The 20,088-nt window shown below is 38.1% G+C and overlaps 1 protein-coding gene across 8 annotated transcripts in view; it reads right to left on the reverse strand.

Moving 5' to 3' along the window:
• The window catches only part of CIT (citron rho-interacting serine/threonine kinase), a 70,201-nt gene that overhangs the window by 26,494 nt on the left and 23,619 nt on the right, over window positions 1-20,088 (reverse strand). For 4 of the 8 annotated variants that reach the window (XM_069871267.1, XM_069871265.1, XM_069871263.1 and 1 more), the window contains 13 exons: window positions 19,413-19,518; window positions 18,407-18,550; window positions 16,952-17,071; window positions 13,282-13,452; window positions 13,020-13,079; window positions 12,413-12,466; window positions 11,232-11,372; window positions 10,734-10,859; window positions 7,698-7,793; window positions 5,881-5,997; window positions 5,346-5,455; window positions 2,299-2,473; window positions 1,377-1,574 (listed from right to left, as the gene is read on the reverse strand). In XM_069871267.1, coding sequence (XP_069727368.1) covers window positions 1,377-1,574; window positions 2,299-2,473; window positions 5,346-5,455; window positions 5,881-5,997; window positions 7,698-7,793; window positions 10,734-10,859; window positions 11,232-11,372; window positions 12,413-12,466; window positions 13,020-13,079; window positions 13,282-13,452; window positions 16,952-17,071; window positions 18,407-18,550; window positions 19,413-19,518 — 1,618 coding nt within the window. The remainder of the gene's footprint in view (window positions 1-1,376; window positions 1,575-2,298; window positions 2,474-5,345; window positions 5,456-5,880; window positions 5,998-7,697; window positions 7,794-10,733; window positions 10,860-11,231; window positions 11,373-12,412; window positions 12,467-13,019; window positions 13,080-13,281; window positions 13,453-16,951; window positions 17,072-18,406; window positions 18,551-19,412; window positions 19,519-20,088) is intronic. The other 4 variants (XM_069871268.1, XM_069871266.1, XM_069871264.1 and 1 more) reach the window with 2 other exon arrangements.

The following is a 20,088-nucleotide window of genomic DNA, read 5'->3' on the forward strand; positions in this document are numbered from 1 at the left end:
AGAAAATAAAAAAGTATATTAAAACAACCATAACAGAAATACTCCCAAGCCACTGAACTGGCTGATCTTACAACAGCTGGCCCAAAGTACTACCATTTTGCCAAATTAGCTGAAGCAGTAATTGAGTGAACACAGGACACATACTCCTTTGTTTCAGCGGTGGGGTAGGGTAAAGACATGGCGTGCATCACCAGTCCTTTGGCAGCAATATCAGTTGTTGTGCAAAGCTTGCAGCTGATAGGGGACTGCCTCAGTTTTGAGCAAAAGGAAATTGATGACATACTCCGTTCCATTCATTGTAAACCTCAATGCAGCTGCTGCACCTTCCCAGCACGTACCCGCTTTCGAACAACTCCAAGTGAGTGGTTCTCCCCTTCACCCACCCAAAGCATCAACATCATACAAGCACCTAGCTCAGCTCAGCCCACCACCCCTTCTGAAAAAGAGCAATGGCAGAAATAAAGAAGTGTTCTTTGATCAAATGCCACTGGAGCAAGAGAATGCACATTGTCAACACTTCAAAATAATTGGATTTGAAAGTAATTCAAGACTGCCACTCAATGGGGGTCTGCTGGCATCTGAAGTAGCAGGTCACATACTTCACTCTCTCCTTCCAAAAGGCTTGGAAATCTTTTATGAAGGAAACATTTCTTAGAATCAAGCAGTTTGAAAGCAACTTTTTGTACTCAAGAGACAGCAACCAGCAGCATATAATTTAGAATTCCATTTACTGGTAGTGGGGGAAAAAAGGTAGGGGGGAATGGAATGGACTGAACTGTTTTTCACTTTCACACACACCACCAGAGACAGAGAGACACGTGACAATTTTAAATTAAATCATCAAATGATAGTATGGAATTACAGAATCAAATAAGCATTGGAATAAAATTAAGGTGCTAACAACATTATTTTCCTCGGCATTTGTCTGGGTCTTTTTCCACAAAATAAATACCCTGAAAGGAGGACAGTGGATTGAAAAAAAAATTTAAAAAATCATCAACACACTTATGATCATCAAGTACTTTCAAACCCACAAGATATTATTTAAATAAGTAAGTTACAGAGCAAAATTCCTAACAATAACAATTTCATATGCAAGTTTCACCTCATCAGAAAAGTAATAATGCTTTTACAAACAAATCAGTTTGGGCAGCAATGAACCACAACTAGGAAACATTCATATGATTAAAGCAAAAAGATGGACAAAATTTGACATCTTAGCCATTCCTGCCCCTATCAATACAAAGCATCATTCACATTCTGTCCTGAAAATTAAAAGTTAAATAGTATAAATTCATTCTAACCTCTTTACGAAACACGCACCTACATAATTCTAATCTGTACATACAGTTCATAGTGCAAATTTTAAGGCTTACCGTGAGAGCTTGAATCTCTTCCTCTGCCTCAGCTGTAGTCTCCTCTAGTTCAGTTTTGGCTTCACGGAGTTGATTCTCCAGTGCCGTCCGTGCAGCTTGCAGCCCAGTAATTTGAGACTCCCGCTCCTGGAGCGTCAGCTGCAATTCTGTCAACTGCCTTTTGAGTTCCAGCTTTTGTTCTTCATGTTCTAGGCTAACCTGAAGAAAGAAAAAGTAGCATCCACACCTAAGTTACTAACAAGGAGAATATAGGCAATGTCATCTCATTTCAGACCTCGCTTTCAGATGCCATTACCATGTCTATCCCAAAAATCACATCTTGACAGATTGCTTAAGTCACTGAGAAGTCAAGGACACAGCTTGGTCTACTACCTAAAAGCTACTGGTTTGCTTTGAAAAAAAGCAAATACAGCATTTTGAAACTATAAGGGCACAAGAATAGTTCCAGTCATGACTCAAATACCACATATCAAATGTTGATATAAAGAGCACAACACCAAGGAACTTCCTTCACCAAAGATGGGACTTACGAATCTTTCTAGAATCTTCAGGTATAAACACCAATTTCAATCTTTACGTGTATGTAAATATTACATACATTTTGCAGTTGACTTCCATATCTTATTTGTCCTTCAGATTCTTTAAAGAAACCAGATCACCTGCCTCTGGGTTTATTTGAACAGCTTCTGTTGAAGGATTACTTGAAGCACTTGGGGATAAACATGTCATTTCCAGAAACAGAAAAGAAATGAACAAGCAGCAGAGCTATTCCTGCTACACCTAACTAAATTAATACACCTTAAAATGCCAGTTTTTTATGACACGCAGAACTAAAATAACTTAATTCTAGTTCTCATTGTACTTCTTAAAATGGGGTATGTTCAAGTAAGTTTGTGTGGAGGGATTAAACCCAAGTTTGCACCTCTCGCAGCCTAGTCTCCAACTCCAGCAGGCGGTTCTTGTCAGTGTGATCTTGGTGACTCATCTTTTCCAATTGTTCTTCTAATTTTCGATTCTGGGCCTCTAACTTTCCAGCTTGTGTTTCCAAGTAGAACTTCTGTTGCCTGAGTTCTGAAATCATCTCCTCTTGGGCTTTCCTGATAGGAGAAAAGCACAGGTGACAAACCCAAGATGTCACTTTCACTGGGGTTGAAGCAAGGAAGACTATACATGTTTCCTGTTAAGCAGAATCATTGAGTTCTTAGCTTAAATTCTGTAACCCAATTGGAAAAAGAAAAAGGTCAACTCTTTATTCCTGTCTGCAAAAGATCCCTGTACCAGTGTACTCATCAACATATGCCCGGAGCACTAAAATTCTGTGTTTGCAAGTTACACAGAAACATTAATCTCATACATGGTAATCTACAACAATATTTAAGCTATAGTTCATTCTTCTCACTTCACCAATTCCTTGTTACATGTTTTTCTACCCAGAGAAAATAAACGCTAAGTATAGTTGCTTTTACAGAATAGATCTCCATGAGATAAGAGAAACCCTGTGAGTTAGGGTTTGAGGGGATAGTGTGTTTAGGGTTGTTTTTTTTGCTGGGGGGAGGGTTAAGTTGTAGTGGACCTAGAACTTGACCTACATTGAAATGAAGTTTTGTTGTTGTCTTTGATCAAAGTCTTAATCTACAAAGTGAACAAAAATAATTACTTGTGCTTAGAAAAATTTTGAGAGCTGGCAACAATTCATTATTACCATAAGAATTTGAAATGGATATTCTCTGAAAATAAATTAAAAAAAAGGCTTTCTACATTATTTACAACTCCTGGAATCACTTCATCATGCATTAGAAAATTCTGCCTCATAGTGCGCTTTCTACTTATGAGTCTTACAAAGCTCTACATATATTAATGAATTAATATTTTAAGAGGTTCACTGTGAGATAAGCAGTTATTAATCCTATCTCAGAGAAATTATGTGGGTTGCCCAACATCAAATAGGAAGACTTAATAAAACTAAAAATACAATTTAAGTCTTCTGACTCACATTTCTGTGCACATAACCACCCTTTTGCCCTTTCCCTTTTTTTTATTTACCTCTGCAGATTACTGCCTGACAGAACTGTCAAACAGTCTTATTCCTTCCTACTGTTTACTGGGCTATCTTCTCAGGAACCTGATAATCACTAGTTTCCTCCAGTCCTGACAGAACAAAAGCTCCAGAGTTCCCCTCTCCTCTGAAGGGTTTAATAACTAGCTCTCCTCTTTAAACATGCTCAGATTAGTTGTATCTTTTGTGGCTTCAAAATACAGCCCAACAACAGATTTACCAATTTTCACTACCACAATTCACAAAATAAGCACAATTTCATTAGCTAACTGCATGCATAATAAAGCCATTTTCTCTTAAAATGTTGTTTATCCTGTACTGTCTTCCATCAACCCTGCAAATCTACATTATTTGACAGTACACCTCTCAGTAATCCATTCTAAAGAGTATGCTAAAACATTATTGTATTTTTCCTTGTTTTCTATGGACCTCCAGTCAAGTGTCCTGCTCTCAAAGGATGCAACCAGCTAAACTAAGTTTTTACACTTAACAATGACTGTGCCATTAGATCTCGCATATGCTTCCTGGGTATGCCTTGAGACAATACTTCTGTTTTACTTCAGACTGAAGGTAAGTTATGGCTTTTTCTGCCTCAATAAACTTCCTGGGTGATTAACTGGAGGTCATCTGCAGCATAAAGCCACGCAATCAAACTTCTCAGTTATTTCCGTGAAAATTTTTGGCTGCTCAGGGTAAAATAACTTGCTAAATATTTAAAATGCAACAAAAATTGTAGCCATCACATATATGGAGGCATAATCACCACTGAAGAGGAAAACCACCAGATCAACTCTTTGTCAAAATTCATCCTTGCTTGATTTTATTCAGTATTTCAGGTGAATCTTCTCAAGTGCTTCCCACAGAGACACTACCTGACATTGCATCCAGCAGCTCACAGACACTGAAAACCTTTCTGCAGACAGCCACAGCTGATCAATCTCTTCACTCAGTAAGAACTTTATCCCTACCTTGCAGAACATAAACAATCCACACTTTTTCCTACATTTGAGGTAGAATGCCTTTAAGTCATTAAGGCAGAACACTACAAGGACAAGGAATCTCAGCTAAAATCCAAACCAAAATAAAGTACAAGCAGACAAAAAGACCTGGCACAAAAGATTTCACCACAAAAACAATCACTGATTACAGAGTGATTCAAGATGACATTAGATCCTGACCAGTAGCACACCCCAGAAACATTGAACTATTACACCAGTCATTTATGAGTACTTAAGAGAGGCTGAAGCCAAGAAGGCAATAGAGATACATGCAAGCACTGCCTGGGTTACGAATAAAACAAAATGAATTGTAGCAACTGTAGCAGCATTCTGAAGCTGGGCTATCTCCCACTTCACATTACTTCTGCTGGTTTCAGTAACAAGATATCCCACTCTCGCAAGTGGCAATTCTAAAACATGCAGAAAGACTCTTGGCTTAAAAATCTAGTTTTCTGGCTTGTCGTCTTACGCATCAGGGGAGGATGGAATGTTTGTGAAAGAAAGGCATTTAATGTTTTCAATTCCAACATCACATAACTGTTTCAAGAACCGAGGAAAATATAAAACTAATAGCAATATGTATGTTCTAAAAAGGAATATATGCTTCTCCAGAGGTATTTTAGAAATTAAAATTATTAGTATTCACTTCACGTTTGGTAAACCTACAAAGCACCAGCCTTAGGAAAGGCTCCAAAGTAAACGCTCTAATACAAACCAATTTTCCTAGTCATGTTTGAAGAAAAAAAACATGCAGTGAACCACAACTATTTGAAGAACAAGCTTATTTTTTCATCACTGAAAAACAAGCAGGTAGCACAGCAGGTCTGCAAAAGAGAACCACTTTTACATTAAGAGACCAGATCTTACTGCAAACTGTTCAGTAGTGACCAGCATGATAGCAGTTGCTATACTTACATGTTCCTCTGGGTAAAAAGGCTGCTATTTGCTGCCAGTTTATTGGCCTCGGACAATTCCACTATCCTCTGCTCCAGTGACCTAATCTTCGAATCCATTGCATTGATCATCTAAAACAGAGCAATGCGCCTTTGAGACGTGATTATAAAAACAATGTTTAAAAAAAAAAGTCTGAACTTCTTCCAGAAACAAAAAGGAAGTAGAAGAAAACCGATCAAACAGCTGAAACAGATGCAATTACTGGAGCTATTTACAACTGCTTTCTACTGCTTTAATATTAGGAGAAAATAACAATTATATTATCAATGCATAACATGATGGGTACACAGCAAGCTACATGGCTACTTTTAAGAAAATATTCTTGATGATACCTTGAGTTAAAAAACATGTCTTTTAAAATTAGTATTAATCAGTGGAGTTCTTTCAAAACAGCTCAGCAGCATGACAAAACTTCAAACAAGATTATCTTGCTTGAAATCAGCATCTCAGAAAGCTACTCTTAAAATGCTTTGATTTCCAATTCAGCTATACGTACCGCCTTCTGTTCAGCCAGGACTTTACATTTCTCGCGTGCTTCTTCTTCATGTCTTCTGAGCATATTCTCGAGTGCTTCCTTATCTGCAAGATCTTTCTTCATCTGATTTTCCAACACCTAAATGAAGACATTTCTTTTGTCTAAATTATATCTGTTTCATCAGGCAAAGGGCAAGCAGAAAGAAAATCATCAAGACAGACAAAGGGTTTTTTAAGCAATTGATCATCTATCAAGCAAAATTAAACCCAAGATGCAACTGCATTAAATCCATGGAATAGCAGACTCCAAAAAAGAGCACTTCCCTCAGTTACCTCTGAAGACTGAATTTAATGAAGGAATTTTATGAAGATATGGAGATACTGTAGATTTTTTAAATTATTCTTTTAAGTCATACAAACTGTGTTCAATAAATATTCCAGACTAATGCGACAGAAAACCCCTATACCCAATACGTATAGCAGAGGAAGTAAGGAAGTGTACATCCTTTGGCTGCCCTACCAACATGGCTCAGAAGTAACCTGTCAGTTCTGTAAGTGTGCCTAAAAAAGCAACTGAGGTCCCATGAATTCATCAAGTCAGAGACATCAAATGAAAGAGGTAAGTAAAAGGCTTCTTTTTGTGGAACCAATACGTGTCATTTGGAACAGGACTACAGTAACTAAATGTTACATTTTTTACATCCAGAGCTTTAAATCAGTTGTTAAACTGAAGGTCATTTTCCTCAAAGACAAGTTTTCAAAAGCACGAAGTCTGGACACCACAGGATATGTTTTACTGTTCCAGTTACAGAAATCCCATGTCCTCTTTCACCCCGTTGAACCTCTTTCACCAGGCTTCCTGATGTCTCCTACTAAATCCTATATCATATGTCCCCTTAATACACTGGCTCTCTTTTTCTTTTAATTCTTTTTCCAGTCCCTATCTCGTTTTCCCATTTTTATGTTACCCCTTCTCCTTTCCCAAGACCTGATCTTCCTGCTTTCTACCACTCTTCTCTCATTATTGATTACCACATTGTCTGGTCTGCCAGGAAACAGTCTTTTTTATTTCCTTTGTATTTCTCCCATAGAAATTCCTTCTTTCCTTTTAAATACTACATCCTCTTACATTTAAGCTGAAATGTAGAATTAAAGTCCTAGGTAAACATCCTAGATAAAGATTGCTGAAAACAGATCATATTTAGTAGAAACAATGGTTCTTACAAAATGCATTTTACTGGCTGACGTACTGCAGATTCTTTAGAAAAACCCTTAGCCAGGGCACATACTCCTATTTCCCAGCTTGTTTTTCCTAGTTTTAGATGTCTATTTCTAACTGTTTGTTAAAGGTCTTACGCTACCCTGGAAAAGACAAAAACAAAGTGGGTGGTTTCTGTGGCTTCTTGGCAGATGTTCCAGCTCTGAGAAGACGGAATTTCAGAAACACCCTAGTATTTGCTGAAGTTAAGACTTGCAGGTAGACTGTGTGAATACTCTTAGAAAAATCATCAGCAGAAACTAAAGCTTTTCCAGGCTGTGAGATCCAAGAGCATTAAGTACTATTTAGTCAGCAACAGTCTAAATTACAATCAACAACTGCTTCTCCATAGTTCTGACTTCAAATGTCACCTGTTTAAATGCTGTGCTAAAGACAGGTAAGGTGCAATGGCATGGAAAAAGAAAAACTTATTCAGATTTCAATAAGCTCTCTGAACATTTCAGTAGTGGAAAGCAAGAAGGCATCTCGTAACACTAAGCAATCAGAGCCCAAAGGCATCCTTTTTCCCTGAACCCATTCTACCCACAAAAACCTCTAGGAAGATAAGAAGACATTTTTACTTTGAGTTTTTCCTCATAGAATTGTTCCTTCTGTTTCAGCTGCAACTCCAGATGTTGTGCTGCGATCTGAGCCTCACGATGCTTTTCTTCCAGCTCCTAAAATCAGCAGACACACATATTCAGACATAAAGAAACAGTAGGTGTTCTGCATATGTGTTACACAGGTGTCAGACATTCATTCGTTCTCTTTCTTTAAGGCTTCACACTATAAAAATCCAAAGACCAGGCCTGTCATAGTAAAAAAAAAAAAATAAATATATATATATATAAGAGCTACATATTATCTGTTTTAAGCCTTGCTTTGCATATGCTGACCCATCTAATGTAGAGCAGATACACTGCTGAAGACAAAGATTTCCATTTCCACAGTAAGAACATCCATTTCCCAGTAAAATATTTCCAAAGATGGGCCAAGGACATTTTGTCAAAACAAGCAGCTATAAACACTTCATAGCTGCAGTGGCATCACAGGAAGTTCAGATCTATTTTTAACAAGGTCTCTCGCTTGTTTTCTCACTGCAGACCTCAATAACGGGGCACTGCTGTCTATGCTTTTCATTCTACATTCATGAAATGGAAATAGTATTTACTTTGCTATATTCCTCAGACAAATGTCATCAGAATAACTATTTATAAATTGCTTTGAAAATCAAAAGCATAGGATGCAGTATGTATGGAACAACATACCAGAGTATTTTTCATCTCTTTACTCCGCATCAGATAATTTGAGCCACACATAGTAAGGACTTAAATAATTTTGTATCTCAGAAGTTTGCTGTTTCTCCTGTCTGACCATCTTACTCAGGATGGTTTTATTATCACCTTGCAACAGGGCACCTCACAAGAGTTGAACTTAGAACCTTATGCACGTTCATTGTCGTATTTGCCATTCCCATAATTTCTTTAGAAGAAGAGGCAGATCCAGGTCTACCATTCACTGCTACTGGGTTGACTCTTCCATAAACAAGTTCAGGTTTTGGGATGCATCCAGGTCTCCTATCTTCATTACTGCATAGTACAGGAAAATTTCCTGATATTTCTACTTAAGCTCTGTTAATATTCTCTTTTCTTATCTTCCTCATCTTGAAAACATACAAAGACTTTTTTTTTCCAGTAATTGCAGCAGACCTCTTTTTCCAGAAGTGAGAATCAAAGAGGAGGTTCACTAAAAGTAGGTCATCTACAGTGCCTAGTCCTCAACACTTCTGCAAGGAATGGAGATAGCTGCTTTTTGCAACTGAAGTATGTCTCCCAGCAACAAGAGGGACAACTCACCTCCCTCAGAAGCCCACACATTTCAGGTCCTGGCAGAGAATCAGACAACCAGATCAGCAGCAGCTTCAAAGCCACCAGCATCAGACTGCTCATATTGTAGCAGGAGCTTCACCAGCTTCTCCAGTGGCACTTAACAGCCAGTGTGGGCTTAAAAAGGTAATCTCTTATCATTCTGATTCTCACTTACTATTCTCCATGTAGCACTAACTTCGTTATTAGCAATGATCTACCCTTCCAGGTGGTACTAAGTATCTTCACTAACTTGTTTCTTCTTATTCAACTCACTACAGGCAGAGCGGTAGGTATTTCTCAGGTACATGAAACGAAATCAATGCCTTTATTCAACAATTTCCACCTTATACTATGCAATTCTGTATCTTCAGCTCCCATCCTACCTTTCTATACTTTCCATACCAGAAAAAGCCAAAAGTGTTTGAGGAGATCAACTTGAGAGAATGAAGAGGTAGAAGTAGAAGAAAGTAGAAAAAAACCAAAACTATTAGCCTGTGCTCCCAGGTCAGAAATGCAGGGACTAGGAAAGACTCTGTAGGATTATTTTTTCAATGCCTGTTTGACTTTTTTATAAAATACTTTGTGCATCTCCAACATTCTGTCAGAACTCCATGGAAACTATCTATAAGAAGAGCTAAACATATCCCATGGCGTAAAACAATTAGCCGATATTTCTGCATTCCCTTCCAATTTTTCCTCCGCAGAGAGCATAATCAAAACCAAGGAACAATCCCCAAATATACACAAGAGGCTTATGAAACAATTCAAAGTTTTACACTATTTCTAAACATAATGTCGGCTCTGTGCCCAGCAAAACCATAGTCTCCCACTTAACATGCGCTCATGTTATCAAAACAATTTGAAAGAAACAGCGCTACTGAAGAACCAATTTTACCTTTTCTTGAGAGCACTCAGGCACTCTGATGCTAAAGTCACCTGGGCAGCTATTACCCAGAACAAGTATGGTCACCTGTCGACTTCAAATATGGTTATTTATACATTTCCATTTGGCCTTACTCCGGTGTGTCTATGCTCAAGATTGCTACCAATAAAAAGTAATCTCTTTTTCCTCGTCATGTTGGTAGCACAGAAAGAGAACTCATGAAAAATGCTAAATTAATTTAATTATTCCACTATAGAATTATATTTCCTGTCCTGAGGAAGTATTAAAAGCACCCTCTGCTTGGTTCACTTTGGACTGATGTACCAACTTTGCTATAAATGTTTAATAGGTTTAACATGGATAGAAACAAGAAATTGCCTACAGAGAAGCTGTGTGGGTGAAAAAGGATTCCTGACAAATATCTTTGGAGATGAACAGTTTAGATGACTAATTTCTCCCTGCTTCAAAATGCAAGTAAGTAGATCTGACCTCTAAATTTCTCTGCAGTTTAGTTTAAAAGCCAATTATGAATGTTTTCATTGTTGTAGTATCCTGTCCCGAGAATGTTTTTACTTCTGAAACAATCATTAGGTATTTAAATATTACAAAATTGACTTTAAAGAGCTCCTTCTGAGACAACTAGAATTTTAAAATAGTATTAAGACTAAAGGTACAGGAGTGAGTTTGTAACTAAAGACGCAAATAGAATGTGAGTGCCTAAGCTTTCTCCAGTATGACTGGTACAAGAAACAAAAGCCTTTATTCAACTATTTCCACCTTATTCATTGCAATTTTGTCTTCTGTTCCTTTCCTACCCCTTTCTTACAAACTCTTACCCTTTATCTTTCATTTTCACCTCTGCTCACCAGAATTTTTTCTGCCATCTGTTGAATCTGTTGAGATTTAGTTTGGATATCTTCCTTTAGACGGTTTTCTCTTCGTTCCACAGTCTCTAATCTCTTCACTTGATTCTCCAGAGAATGGCGCCGTTCCTGTAGAGCAATTATTAACTGCCATTTAGGCAAACCAACTCTGCATTATAACAAAGCATTCAGTAGCTTCTAGAAAAAGTCAGCTCAAGTAGTCAATGTACGGTTGTCTCTTATATTTGAAATCCTCATTGTGCCTCAAACCCCTTAGGCTAACCACATGTCCATATAGACTCCTCACTGAAAATAAGAAGCTTCTCTTTTTTCTTCAAAGAATTTCATGCTTTTTAATTAAAAATGGTTAATGTCTAACATCACTTCCCCATCAACAGTTACTACAGGAATACGAGCTGTTCACAGTCATCCAAGTGAAGATCCCTAAACGGAGATACATCTCAATAACTAATTGACTCTAGACAGACATTCTCCACTCACCTCTGCTTCAAGCAATTTCTTCTTCATGCTTTCATTAGAATCTTCCCGATTCTGCAGTTTCTCTAACTCCTTCTCAGCTCTCTCCTTTGCTTGACGGATATTCTGAAGAAGTTCAGTTGCCTCTGAGCTAGCTTTCACAGCCTAAAGGTCCAAAGGGGGGAAAAAAGGTATTATAAGAAAACCACAAGCACAAGAATTCAGTACTTGAAAAGTTCATAATCTCAAGATGGTCAACATCACAAATAAAATTGCTACAGAACTCACCTAGCAGTCCAAATTTATAAGAATTCACAAACATGCACAGAAAACCAAATTCTAACTTCTGTTACGCAATTCTTTTCTGTTTCCCAAAAAGAAATTAAAAATTTAGGAGCTCTACATGTTTGTCTTGTTGTACTGCAAGTTTCTAACTGTCTCTACGTACTGAAAGGAAAGCATACCACCAAATTCTGCTCGAGTTCTTGGAAAGAACTAACAAAATACTCTTAGTTAAACACTAGGAGAATAACCTGTTGGGCTACAGATAACTCCTTAGAATTAATGGGAGGAGATCATTAACCCTCGAAAAAGTTCTCTCAGTGGATTACTATGACAACTCCTTTCTTTTCTCCTGAGAGGACCGAAGAGACATCCCCCTACTGTTCCTACAGTGTTTCTTAGGTGACAGACTGACCACACCTGCAAACATCAGATATTATGTAATTCTCTCAGCTTACACTGCTAATGTATTTTCATGCTGCTGTGAACCTTTAAACTCAACATTCTTTCTGTGAATAACTGACCTAAAAGGTGATTTTGCTATTAAAATAGATTATACTGGGAGACTAAATCAAGTCCAACGTGTATTTTACTAGTGAGCTAAAAGCATCTGAACCCCGTCCTCATAAGCATTGCATACAGCATACCCAAACTAGCCTTTTTAAGTTAGAATTTCTCTACACTACTCCCGTTCTGACTCAGCTTCATTTGTAAAAATAAAAACTGTTGACGTGTCTCAAGAGCCAAAAGCATATTGAGAACACCAATGACTTCAGATACCAGTTCCCACCCCTTTTTCCTTATCATCCCCCATGCTACGACTAATTCTATTTTTGAGTATAAAACGAAGCACATCCCTCCTCTGCATTAAGGTTTCACTGGAAAATCCTGTGGAAAACTCACTTTCATCATTCAGACATTACCTTTGTCAGCTTTTCCTGCAGCTCCTGGATTTTGGCCTGCTGCTCTGTATTGATCTACAGTTAAATAAAAAGACAGCGGGGAAAGAGCATTTTAGTTTTATGACATTCTTTACTTACACCACCAGATTTATTTTAATTCACTTCTCAAAAAAAAAATCTTCATTTCTCCCTATAAATTCTAACACATGAAAACATTCCTTGGCAAGTGTACTCCCGTTTTACTAATTTGTGGTTGTCTTCATATTTTGGTCACCAAGTAGATTGCTGAGCGTGAGAACACTCATAAATCTTTTTCATTTGCTGTTATTTATTCTTAAAGAAAACCCTAAAGTATCTCTAACCTAACTCCAAACTCAGATTGCACATAATGGCCAGTCTTTGCCTAGCTTCTGAACACAACCCTAGAAGAACAGGATATCCAGACCCAGCTTTACATCAAATCAGAAAGAACAGTGTATCGCACCAAGAAAAAGGCTTTTTAAAAGTAAATTAGAATAGGGAGGGATGCAAAGCAGTGCTTGCCATTGACCGGCCAAAGACACTCTTAGTTTCTGTGCATTATATGGAAGACCTAAGAAGCAAAATCCAGAACACAGAATTAGCATACCTTCTCCAATTTGCAATACAACTCTCCTGCTTCACTTTTTCCTTGATCTTTAACCTGTAACTTAAATATAAAATATATAAAAGTCTCAAGAAAAGTGGTAGGACACTGGTCTTCTATCTAGTCAACACCTCGTGCAATTTAAACACAAGCAAAAATTAAAAGACATTTTGTATTAGCTGTAAAACCACGCACACACAACTTGTAAAACAGCACTAGAAATTCAAGCAGGCACCAGCCCCATCTCCCTTGAAGCCTAAACTACCTTTTGCAACTTGTTGTGACATTCAGTTGCTTTACGTTTGAACTCTTCAGCTGCCAGTCGGGACTCTCTCAACTCCGATTCATAAAGATCGCTGCGCCTGCGAGCTGAAATAAGATCCTCTTCTAACTGGTTCATCATCAACCTCATCTCTTCTACTTGAGCTTGATATTCCTGCAGTTGTGGTGGAAGGGATGGAAAAGGCATTTTAGAGACAACAGAGGAAATAATTGGAGCAGCAGATCCCAGAATACTGATTGCAGGCAAGAGGCACATTTAAGGATACGTGGAAGAAAAGTAAGGTACAAAAGAAAACAATAAGTGCTAAATAAAATGACATATCCATGGTGCTCTGGCTTGAGTCTTGCCATTTTCAAGTCAATACCTCATAAAGTCAGAACAATGACTTTTTGAGAGCGGCTACACTGCAGAAACACATACATACATCTACATACAAATGATAAAAATTACTTACATTTCTGATTTCTGAAACAGAAATGTGCCTTTGAGTTGATGTCTCTATTAAATGCCCAGATGCTCCCTCAAGATATATTTTCTCAAGGTGATAACATGACAATTACCACAGATCTGCACAGATTGGGTAAAAGCAAAGGAGAAGCAGAGGGGTAGCATGCGGTGGTTTCTAGCTGTCAGATGTTTTCTCTTGACAGAGTTAGAAAGGATCATATTGCTCTGAATGGGAGACAACTTAAAAATCAAATGTGAACTTAGAAAACCTGTCAAAAAAAAAAAAAAAAATCACACTGCCCATAGAAGATATTCACCTATACAGGCAGAAATAGTGATTCCTCAGGGACAGCATTACAAGACAAAAGGTGGGAGAAGAAAAGGACATGTGAATTGACTATCTCAATGAGACTGGGTACTCAAACTGAGACAGGCTCATGAGATCGCTTCTCATCTTCATTGAAAAAAAAATTTAATTATGTTTATTTAGCATTTACTAAGTTCTGCAATATGCATCTTATAAAATTATTCTTATTTAAAAAAAAATAATAAAATCCAAAGTCAAGTACTTTTAATGAAGCTGAAAAGAAGTAGAAAACATGCACATCAAGAGCATCAAGAAAAAAAAGATAATAAAGGACTGCCAGTGGGGGAGTCTATCTTTCTTTCCATTTTAATATCTTACAATATGCCTGACTACCCCCATATTCAAACAAGTAACTGTCTCGTGACAAAATCAAGTTTGTCATCCCTCCTTCCAGCTGTCTTTAGTGAGACGAGTGATTGCAAGAACACTGACCCTACTATCAGCCTGTGCTTCTCCAGCAACAAGGAGATCTTATGCTGATTTTCAAAGCAGCTGGGCTTTTAACAGCTTGCTTTATGGCGAGTGTGGCAGAGTGGCTCTTTGAATTGTAATCCCCAAATGGGTTGTCCAGTTTGTACAGCAGATAGGGGATCCACGATTTACAGTTAGCCTCTCTACGGGTGATCTTATTTTCTTGCTGGAAAGAACTCGAGCCTTTTTATAAGTGAGCACACATGAACTCAAATATTCGTTTCATTCCAAGATATTTGTGAGTGAAAAAGCCGGAATGGTTTGAAAGAATAGATGTTCTGCCCAGAAATCATGATTTCTTAAGACTTCCTAAAATACTCAGCTTTTATACCAGCAAAAACTTGATTAAAGAATTACAGGTATGGCTACAGTTGCCACTGTGAAAATTAGTGTTTGAGAAGGGAGGGGAATGAGGAAGGAGAAAAGAAGAAAGAAGAGGAGACAATTAGTAATATTTCTATTTTTTCATGTTTCTTTACAGTTGCAAGACTATCTCTGCATAAATCTCACAGTGAGGTCAGAGGAACAGGCCACATCCCTCAAGGCGATACAGAAGAAAACCTCTTCCATACGCATTTGTTAGAACTATAACATGTATTTAAGCGCACATTAATGGACAGGCAAAGCTAAGGCATATACCTGAAGTAACTCACACCAGGGCTACATACAAACAAGCAGCCCTTTCAAAAAATACTAATTCTGATTTGTTGCAGTTTCATCCATTCATATGCGTCGTCAAGTAAGGACCAGGACACAGGCTTAATTAAAAAAAAAAAAACAAACAAAAAAACCCAAAAAAACCCAGAACAAAGCCAAACAAAAAAAACAAAGAAAAGAACACACAAACCCACCACACTTTTCTCTTCAAGTACCTGAGATTGAGTTCAACCTACAGTCTTGCCTGAAAATACCAAATGCTTCATTATTGGGGTTTGAAGATTCTGATTTACTGTTAATTTCACTTGTCCTCTCTCAAGCTTCAGGTTTCCAACAACAAAACTCTAAGATACTCTTCCACCTTGCCCCTCAGTTCCCTCTCACTTAAAAACAATGATCCAAGTCTTTAATGGCTACGATCCACCTGCGGGTGTGAGTCAGCAAAAACATCTCCGTATATTGTGTCGTGGTGTTCTTGCACGTGGGTTTCAGATAGATCAGACCACCCCAGACATGAAAGTCTGCAGGATATTACAGATTCATTTGTTGACCTATGCAGCATTTTTATGTCATTGTGAATCTTCACAAGCCAAGTTAAAGTGATTCTGGGCCAAAATATTTGATTAAGCAACTTGTATTATTTCTCCTATTACATGCATCTGTACTGCCTAAGGATCTATTGATAGTTATTATCACTAAAAATGTTCTGCATTTTAATATGTAAAGCAACTTTGCTAACAAAGCACCAGAACACAGAGCTTTAGATCCCTTGCGTTACGTAAAACCATCACCCAGAAGAATGCTACAGAACCCTATGGAGGCCTGCAACATCCAGAGGGTTGTTTTTGCATTTCACTACTTTTTACATAAGAGCTGCTCATGTCTGGAGAATTATTATCAAGGCTTCTGGGCTTCCTGATCTCAAAACACTATGAAATTAGGCAGTTAATGTTTGTAAAGTGCTTTGAAGATGAAAAACAACAGATAATTGCTAAGAATTGTTTGAATGCCATAGCAAATTTCAAATTCTTTTTCTCAATACAATGCTTTGCTATTATTTCATAAAACTGAGTGGATTCTCTCTTGTAGTCCATTTTAAATCCTAAAAATACCCACATTTGTCACCATATATTCATTTAATCTTGACATTTTTCCTTACGAACAACTGTATGGATTAATGAATTTTCAACATTCTTCTGGTAGAAAAAAATTATGAACATCTACTTTGCAAACAGATTAAATTAGGAAAAGAACAATTTAGGCATTACTGATTCTATTTTCAAAGGTTATTAAGCATTTTAAATGGTCAGATAAGAAAGAAGAAAAAAAACAACACAAAATTAAGGCTCTCCCAGGGGAAGATTCATTAACTTGTGAAATTTGTATCGACCATTTCAAATGGATAGTTCATTTCTGATGCAGCATGTTACTAAAGCGTTGCAACTTTCTCCTAAAGTGGTTTTATAGATAAAGTACTTTCAGGACTAGGAAAAGAAAGGTTGAAGTTTGGAGTATGTGCTTACTTAAAACATACACAAAAGTGAATTTTAGTTGCTTCCCATTTTGTTTAAGAAACCATGTGAAAACACACAGACTGGGAGTCATCACGCAGCCTACCAACACAAAACATAATCCTGGCAACAGAGCTAGAATATGCCAAGAATGCCTGTTCATAGGTAGCCACTCTGCTCCCCGAAGAAGCAGGTATACCTGTTCTTTGATCTCTTGCAGTTTTCGGCTTTGCTCTCTGATATCATGAAGTAGCTGTAGTGCCTTATCATCTTCCTGAGACACCTCCATCCGTGCCTGCTCCAGGCTTCGCTTTAAGCTCTGCAGAAAGCAAAATGTTCAATACATAGTCTTTGGGTTTTCAGATGGCTGAATAATAAAGATCTTTAGCTATACAAATGCCTCCTTGACTGCAGCAAGGCACCAAAAGAAAAAAAAATATCGAGGCACCAATGATGGAACCCTAAGGAAATTCATGACCAGTGCTGCTTCTATCTGGAGAGGAGCAGCCCATTTTAAAAAAACTGTTTACTACACTTAAATTGGTTCAAAGCTCTACTTCCTCACATCAGGTTTAGAGACAAAATCCACACAGGCATCCATTATTGACAGCATTTATCTACATTTTATCTTGCACAATTAATTTACAACCTAGATACAATCCTTCAGCTTCATGTTACTAACAAGCCTGTTCATTTTTCTTGTTGCTGTTAAGTGAGTTAAACCCTTTAATCATCACTAAACTTCTACAAAGAACAGAAGACCTGCTTCTGTATCTCACCACATACCTTACCTGCAAATTCAGACAGACCAGCGGTCCTCCTATCAACTGTATCTTATTCTTTATCAGAAAGATACAGATGGAATCTTATTCATTCACCTAGTAGCATTTGCTGTAGAAAATCACTCAGCCCCATTTTAAGATATGCTTCCCAGACAAACAAACCCATCAGAACTGCTTTTCAGTTCTCTGAAGCAGAGTATTATCTGTATTTTTGTTCTTGGTATGAGAGAGGAAACAGAATATTATGTCCAACTGAAAATACAGAGACCATTAACTAGAATGAAAATATCCTCCCTGAAATCTAGCCAGGACAACTGGGCAGATATTCCAGCTCCCCTGAAAAATGCCAAATGACCTTTGAAGACATGGTTTTAAGGCCGCATTTTTATATTCTACTTGAAAAATAGCACCTGTCCTAGCATCATGCCTGACATCACACTGGGGAACTGGATCAGTCTGAACTCACAATATCACAGATGGAGGCAACACCGTTGTTCCCTAATCCTCTTATTTGTCCTTGAAGATTTCTAAGTAATGATTAGGCCCCATCCTCTTCTAGCTAAGAAACCTGCAAGAAGTCAAACCCAAGCATGTTCTAGCACAGCCAGTAAGACAAACACCACAGATAGTTTCAGCAAGACCAGGACAGTAGTTGTTCCTGTATGTACTAAGCACGTGACCATGAAACAAACTTTGAATAAAACTATCAAGCAAGACTCAGCAAACAATTCGGGGCTCCATGATCAACAGATTTCTTCTCACACACTATTTTCTCTCCATCAAGTATTCCACTGAAATCATGATGGAAGAGACAGGCAAAGGCCACCAGATTTCAGGCCTTCACTGCTGAAAGGACTGGTGTAAGGGCTCACACTGCATTCTGTGATATAGGTGGCCAGGTCCTGCTCCAGGAGGGATCGCTGGGTCTCAGAGGCTTTCAGTTCCACCTCCTTTTGGCTAAGCACAGCCTCCACCTCTGACACTCTCCGGTGCAACCGCGTCATTTCCTGCTCCATCTGCAATAAATATGAAGAGGTTATAAAGGGGGCTTCAAAAGCCTTGTTAGCTGCTACTTTCAGAGCTCTGTTTGCAAAGAATTTGTCTCCAAGAGACTTCTAGCTACATTTCTCCAAATGGTGTTTAAATTCCAATACCATTGTCTCTGCTCCAGGAATGCACAGTTCTTCTTATGGACAAGTAGAATGTCTAAGTCACCCCATTCATTCAAGCTGCTTGTTCATAGTCAGTCATTCTTCGAACCCCAGTTAGCAAAGAAGACACAATCATTTTTCACCTGACTCGCAGAGATGGGTCACTTTAACCTTATCCCAAATCCTTGCTGGACCAGAAGATGGTTTCCCCCCATCTCCTTTTCAGGAGCAAATGGTCAAATCCAGAACAGAGCAGGGAGAAAAGTAATCGAACTGTCATAAAAGTCTCAAACAAGCAGTAAGTTTTAAAAGACTCCGCTGGGTTCCCTTTATTGGAGCAAAGCAACTCTTATAAGATGTTCACCACGACCAGTGATGTGACAACAGTTACGTAAGTAGAAGCTGATGAGTTAGGAAGAGAACCTCAGAACAGTACTGCTGTAATTGTGTGTACGATGAAGAGGCATGGCCTGCAGGGAGAAGCAGTCGTCTGTGTCACGCTGAGGAAAGGACTGTTTAAAATCCAGAGCCGCTTCTTGTTAAGATAAAAGTATCTAGATCAACAGCATGGCCTAAATTCATCTCCCTTTGTATTGGACAGGAAGCCACCTCACAGAAGGAAAAGCACCACGAGTCTGGATGATCAGCAGCATCTGACAGATCCCTGGACATACAGTGGTTGCAGATTCCTGGAGCAATGGAGATGGCCAATCGCATAAATAAATACCTTGTGACACTTGTCCTGGGCGTCTTGAAGTTCTTTGCTCTTGATAAGCAGTTTCTTTTCCATAGAGCTGACCTTAGCTGGAGAATCCACACTTGAAAAAGCAGATCTACAAGAGCAAAGCCAAACAGCATGTGACTATAGGCAAAAGGTACAGACACCTGCAATTATGTAGCCTTAGTAAAGCCACTGGGAACTTGTACCAGGATAAAAGAAAGTTGCAGCAATCAGTCTAACAGTCGTCATTTCAGATCAAGCGTACCATAAAACCTGATGATAGTACATCACTATTAAACAGTCCATATGTACTTAGAGTTACAATATTAATATTTTCCTTCAGTGACTTCTGTCAGAGCGCAAAACAATAAATCACAGCAACATTTTGGCCTAACTTGTACAGGTTTATAAATGTAACAAAAGCAAAGCATAAAGTCAATGTAATCATCAAGGCAGATAATCAAAAGCAATTTTCTGACAATTTATTTTGTACTTTATTTTCAAACAGGTTCTTAAATTGTCATCAAAGTACAAAAGCCGTAAGAACTTTAACATGTCATAATCTGCACCACAGGAAGAAGAATTTAATATTCTTAGTTATTTTCTGTGAATGAAAATTGAACTGAAACTTTCCTATCCCAGCTCTCATGATCCCTACAAACGAAATCAATACCAATATGAT

Source organism: Phaenicophaeus curvirostris, chromosome 17 (assembly GCF_032191515.1).
Source record: "Phaenicophaeus curvirostris isolate KB17595 chromosome 17, BPBGC_Pcur_1.0, whole genome shotgun sequence".
Taxonomy (NCBI): domain Eukaryota; kingdom Metazoa; phylum Chordata; class Aves; order Cuculiformes; family Cuculidae; genus Phaenicophaeus; species Phaenicophaeus curvirostris.